The 6,380-nt window shown below is 33.1% G+C and overlaps 1 protein-coding gene across 1 annotated transcript; it reads right to left on the reverse strand.

Annotated features, from left to right (window-relative positions):
• Positions 1 to 2,494: 2,494 nt before the first annotated feature.
• Positions 2,495 to 4,935, reverse strand: LOC141708694 (gibberellin receptor GID1B-like). Its single transcript, XM_074512445.1, has 2 exons — positions 4,496 to 4,935; positions 2,495 to 4,000 (listed from the first exon to the last, which is right to left on the reverse strand). The coding sequence occupies exons 1-2, from the start codon at positions 4,532 to 4,534 to the stop codon at positions 2,999 to 3,001; spliced, it is 1,041 nt and encodes a 346-aa protein (XP_074368546.1). The 5' UTR covers positions 4,535 to 4,935; the 3' UTR covers positions 2,495 to 2,998.
• Between the last annotated feature and the right edge of the window lie 1,445 nt (positions 4,936 to 6,380).

Consider the following 6,380-nt stretch of genomic DNA (forward strand, 5'->3'; position numbering starts at 1 on the left):
CGAGTGTTCCAGTTTGGTTTATTTGGTTGGTTTGTTGTTCCAAACTCGTCAAAAGAAAAAGGACAGAAAAGGACGGTGGCTAGGGAAGAAAAACTAGGAGTTTAGGAGCCCCAGGGCTATACTTGCAACAACTGTTAATAATAAAGATGATGCAGCTTTTTTTTAGTCCTGCCAAGCTATTAACAGCTCACTTTTCCATTGTTTGCTTGTATTTTACTTGAAACATAATTTTTGCAGTAATGATATTGATCTTACTATGACATTTGTACTACCTTTTCAACTTAATGTTAATTTCTTTGTTTTTTCTTGCTGGTCATATTTACCATCATTCCACAAACCCTGCAATATACTACTAGTATACCCTATTCAAGAATTTCTTTGCGCTTTCTATTAAACAAATGCAGTAACATGGTTGTCTACGCAAAGAATTTGATAAAATATTAACAGTTTGACCAAAAGCTTTAGGTAGCTGGTGAGGAATTCATAGATTTAAGAAAAGCAGCTCAAATGAAACACATTTATAGATAGATTTCCTTCTTGTACAAACTACCTCAAAGATCCGATGATCTTTACAAGAAATCAAGAAACTGTACAAGATCATTTGATGATCTTACAATACGCTTCTCTCGTTTCCCTTACAAGAAATCGAGAAATTCCACACTAACAATTACGTTACGGGTGATATTTAACTAGCTTGTAGATTCCGAAAAAATAATATAGTTGAAGAGAACATAAACATGATAATCTGTCTACGCTGCAATGCATATACAAATAAGAAAGGGACATAATGCAAAAAGAATCTGATAGTGTGAAGAGCCGAATGGCCGCGAACAGCCCACAGAAATAGATTAAATGGGGGGGCACCATCAACCATCTGACAAATACAAAATTAACAAAGGGCATTTGGCCTTAAAAATTACTCCTAATTCCAAGACAATGACTTAATGACGCCCAAACAAACCACATATTCAAACATTACAACCAGCTAATTCGCAAGGGACAAAACTTATTATAAGACAAAAAAAAAACCCTGAATTCAGGAAAATTTGTAACAAGGAAACCATATTATACTCGTTAATCATCCAATAAACTAAAGCAATTAGTATTGGTGACACAAGGTTACAAAATTAAGCATAGTATTATAAGCAAACAAGCCTCCACAAAGTCAATTAAAACGAGGGACTGAAAGTCCTTGTCGAAAATTAGCTGTTTTTTATCATCATCTACCGGGTCATTCAACATGCCACATAAAGCAATCCCAACATAAACATAAAAAATATACATAGAGATAATCAAGAATTATACATACATATACAGCAAAAGTGGTCCTTAATAATACTTCCAAAACTCCCAACCACTAGAAGATGGGTTCATTTCCACCCCATAACAATAAAGCCAATGCTTGTGATTTGCTAATTATCTAAAATGCCAAACCCTTTCCAAAATAAATATACAAAAAAATCATTTTTTTTCTTTTTTGAAAGGCAAATTTAATTTTAACATATACATTTGCATGATATATTTACACATATGCTCACTTGGACTGGAACCTTTAACTTCTAGTTGCCGAATTGGGTCGCGCTCCAATGGTAACTTTTTAAAATGAAAAACATGTGTTGAAATTGTTGATTTTTTGTAATGTTGAAATTTCAAATTTGATAAATTGGTGATTTTGTGCAAAACAAAAATTTTAAATTTTGTAAAAACACTGATTTTAACTACCAGTTCTCAGAAGCCCAAATTATAATGCCAAGGATGCAAAAACAAGATTTTAAAGGAACTTACTCAAACATCACATGTTCTCGCTAAAACACGAAAATATTGATGCCAGAAACAGGTTATTCACTATATTACAATACAAGAAATAAAAATAATTATTGATGCAGAAAGATGGTGGCATCCATGATTTGGACTCGTGCTCAATCATACCTAATCAGACTTATGATGGGGTTAGGTTTTGGCTTTTGATATGTCACCAAATAGAAATGGTCCACCGGTGAAGCAGCATAGAAAAAGACTAAAGATTAAAAGTGCATACACTTAACAAAGCAAGAAAAATCTGTGTTTGGCTTAATGTAGTGATGTTAAGGCTTAATCTACCATACGGAAATCGCTCAGGAGCAATGCAAAATAATAAAAATAAATCAGAGCAGCTATCTCCAGATTACGGTGCATCGGAAATAAAACCAACTTGCACATTTCTAGCAATTGTTCGATAACATTCTGGCAGTTACGAAACTGATACAGAATACAGATAACCAGTTTTTGGCCACAATTTAACCAATCAAAATTCTGCTTTGTAATGGTTAACAGAAAAGGCATTAAAAACAAAGAAAGAATGACAGAATTTACCAGAAATATCACAAAGTTGAAGAATCATATCTTTCAGAAGCAGCCAATTTTTGTGAGGTATAGCCTGGGGTGTAACAGAACAAGATCAGAAAGACTCCCAAATTGTTGGGTTAAATTAAATGAACGAGATCTAACTGAGAAGTAAACAAACAAAAATATTCATATATTTCTAGAACACAAGTATAGCGTACAAGTTCTACGACTTGAACACTTACTATACATATTCCGAAACTAGCTTCTGGTAACAATATCCATGAACTTCATAAATTGATTGACCGTCAATCATTAACATCGTAGTACTATAACCTCCTTATTGCTGGAGGCTAGACTGCGTAAACTTGAACCGAAAAGTATGTCAAATACTTGAACAAATTACAATCCCACTTATCACAACATAGAGCCCCTTCAGTCTCTTGCAACAAGAAGACAGTGACAAGTGACAACATCTTCGCACTGGGATCAACCGAATCCCGAATGCTGAAGTCGAAGAAGTGCTGAACCCAGATCAGCAGAAGACAATCAGTAATAAGTAGAAACTACACAAATATATAGCTACACACCATTAGCGTAATAGTGGGATAAAAAAACCCAAGTGAAAAGTTAACATTCTGTTATGTATGGCTGCCTGTTGTTGAAGTTAAATAATCTATTGACAGTCTTGATTAACAAAGTCCTTTATCTTCTCCATTAGAGTATAGAAATGGTCATTGTTCGGCAAGAAGTAGAAACCAATTGTGGCCTCGTTTAGAAATAGAAGCTCCACTTCCTGCCCGGCTTCCTTCAGGCCATCTACATAACCCAATTGCCAATCTTGAACAAGATCCAAACCAGCCACACAAACTAAACTTTTTGGAAAATTCTGAAGTCCTTTCATGCTCTTAGACCTAGGACCAAATATATTACACGCTGGATGGTCTCTATCTTCACCTTCGGGTAGATATGCTCTCCAGTACCAATCCCTATCTCGAAGTGTCATGAAATACCTTCCATCCAATCTTGTCTCGGAATCCTTTCGCTCCTGGCCACCAAAGAATGGATGAAGAAGTATATTGCCCAGGACTTCAACTCCCGACTCGGCAGCCTTTACAGCAACATGATGAGCAATATTTCCACCAGAACTATCACCAGCTAAATAAACATGAACTTTAGAGTCCTTCCCACTTTTAAGCCACGGTCTTGAATGAACCCACTGAAGAGCTGTCCACCCATCATCATAAGCACACGGATACCGATATTCAGGGGATCGCCTGTAATTTACTGAAACAACAACTGCGTTGCAAATGCCAACAAGGCGACGACAGAAGGTATCATATATCGCACTGTTAGAAGACGAATGGGCAAAGCTTCCTCCATGAAAAAAGATAATAACAGGCACAATTTCAGTGGTACTTAACGGCTTTTCAAGATCAATGATGCCCCGTTGAGTTTCATTGTCTGGGGCTGACCTATAAACACGATTGAGAAGGTTGGTGACGCGATCAATAACATCAAACGAGTAAACCCCATTAACAGGAATCGTATTGGCAGGAACCTTCCGATCAAGAAACTCAGCCAAATCACGATTGAATGTGCCATCAGGACGTCGAAGCATGTTGTATGCTAGTTTAAAATTAGAAATCAAAATCCATGTATTCAAAGGAACAACTCTCTGCAATAATTTCAAAATTTTAAACTGTTAGAACTTTCAAGCATAAACACCCAAATTTTATATCACAAAATCCCCAAAAAACCAAGAATAGATAGAAACATAATTAACATAAGCAAACATATAGTAACAAAAAGAACATATGAAAACTATATAAAGTGATGCATAATTCATAACAAGTAACTAACTACTAAAAAGGAAACAAATGGGTTGATAAAAATAGAAAGAAACACAACTCAACTTCTTTAAATCATTGTAAAAATCTTATCTTTAACCTCAAATCAGTTCATATATAACCCAAAACATTAAATTCCTTGCAAAGAAAGCAAATATATACAAACATTTCAAAAAAAAAAAAACATAAAAAACACACCCCATCAACACAAACTACATCATGATCTCAAATTAATCACAAACACAACTTGAACTAAATTTCAAGAATCACAAAACAAAAATTACAAATAGCAAATAAATTGATCCAAACAAAACTGAAATTACCTTAGATTCATTAACATTCACTTCATTACTGCCAGCCATTACAAAACTTCAAGATTCAAACTTGAACACCCAAGAATTCAAATCCCACCGATCTCCAAATTAATCAGCTTCAAACCACTCCAAAACTTAAAAAGATCAAAACTTTTTAGCTTCAAGCTTAATGGGTATGTGTCTTGATGAGTAACTCAAGTAGCTGAAAGCAAGATGAGACAGCTAGAACAGAGAGAGATACATAGAAAAAGAGGAGGGATATGAATATAATATTAAGTATGGGAGGAGAAGGGTAAGTAGAGAGAGAGAGAGACGACGGGGGAGAGAGGGAGAGAGAGGAGGGACGAGAGAGACGACAAATCAGGCGGCCAAAATGAAACTGTTTAGTGGGACCTCAACATTTCTCACTAAACTCCAAACCTCCTTTTATCATCCGAGCATTTCTCATTACGTATGTGTCTGTATATGTACACCATTTTATACACGGGCTACACGCATTCACGTAACCCAGTTTTTGTCTACTACTTCAAATATTCCTTTATTTTTTCCAAGACCATTTACCAATTATATTATATTATATTTCATAGTACTTAGCTTAACAGGCTTGGGGTTAGAATATCTTCAACACGCTCTATTTAAGTTCTTAATTCAAAATTTGAGGAAAGAGATTCGAAATGTTGCTCAGTCTAATCTCTCTTTTCGAGTATAATTTTATCTCCTCAATTTTAAGAATTCCCCTCTTAACTATTATTTTATTATATATTTTTAACAACATTATTTTTCTATTTCCCTTACTTTTGTTCTTTTGTGAATTCAAAATATTTTTAATAATAAAAAATAGATTGAGAACTCAATTTAAAGAGTATTTTTGGAGATCGGAACATATTAAATCAATAAAAGTTAATAATTTATATTATTTATAAAAAGTGAGCTAAAATTCTATAGGAGATGCTATCTCCAACAGACTGTTAAAATCACTCTTAAATATAATATAAATTATTAGCTCTTAATAATTTAGTGTACATTTATCTCCAACAATATTATTTATATCCCTCTTCATTCAATTTTATATTATTAATAATAACTTGAAGTCATAAAAGTGCAAAATAAAGTGAAAAGAGAGAGATTGTATCTTACTAATTACTAATAAAATAAGTTTAGAGCTACTAATTTTCTATAAAATAAGTTAAGCGATAGCTAGAGACTCTTAGCATTAAGTAAAGAAAATGAGCTCTTAAATTTTTAAAGAGCCTCTAAGAGTCTTTTTTTGGAGCTCAAATTTAAGTCTCAGACTTTATTTTTCAACTTAAGAGCCTATACGAAGAGTTTGTTGATCTCTAATAGACTCTTCATCTCTATTCTAAATATAATATATTATATTGACTCCTAGTGGCTTAATGTGTGTTTTTCTCCAACAATACTTTTTATTTGTACTCATTATTAATTCTTTATTATTATATATAAGTTGAATTCATATTGGGAAAAAAGATAGCGGACACAGAAAGAGATTGTTTTTATGAATATATAATATAATATTATTTAATAGTGGGAATAAAATCAAGTCCAATAGTATCTTAAGCAAATCCTTATTTATAATATAAAACATCGACTCTTAAGACTTTAAGATATGAATAAGTAGTTTGGTTTCCAACAACATTACTTATATATACTCCTTATTTAATATTTTATAATTTAAAATGCATTGTTTCAGTTAAAGTAAGAGAGAATGATGATGTTTTCCATATTTTATTATAAAAAAATAAGTTAAGGGTTCCTTAAAATGAAAAGACGTTTCTTAAAAATAAGAAATGAAGGGGTGCTATTGGTGACATCAAGAATCACTAAGACATTGAAGACATTGTTGAAGTGAGTTTTTTGGATCTCATTACTTAAA

This window comes from Apium graveolens, chromosome 2 (genome assembly GCF_009905375.1).
Source record: "Apium graveolens cultivar Ventura chromosome 2, ASM990537v1, whole genome shotgun sequence".
NCBI classification, from domain to species: Eukaryota; Viridiplantae; Streptophyta; class Magnoliopsida; order Apiales; family Apiaceae; genus Apium; species Apium graveolens.

What these genes read in the sequence shown, in the direction of transcription:
- LOC141708694 (XM_074512445.1), bottom strand. Translation starts at nt 4,534, where the DNA reads ATGGCTGGCAGTAATGAAGTGAATGTTAATGAATCTAAG. An exon ending in TGAATGTTAATGAATCTAAG is followed by an intron (nt 4,001 to 4,495) that starts GTAATTTCAGTT and finishes AAATTATTGCAG; the next exon opens with AGAGTTGTTCCTTTGAATAC.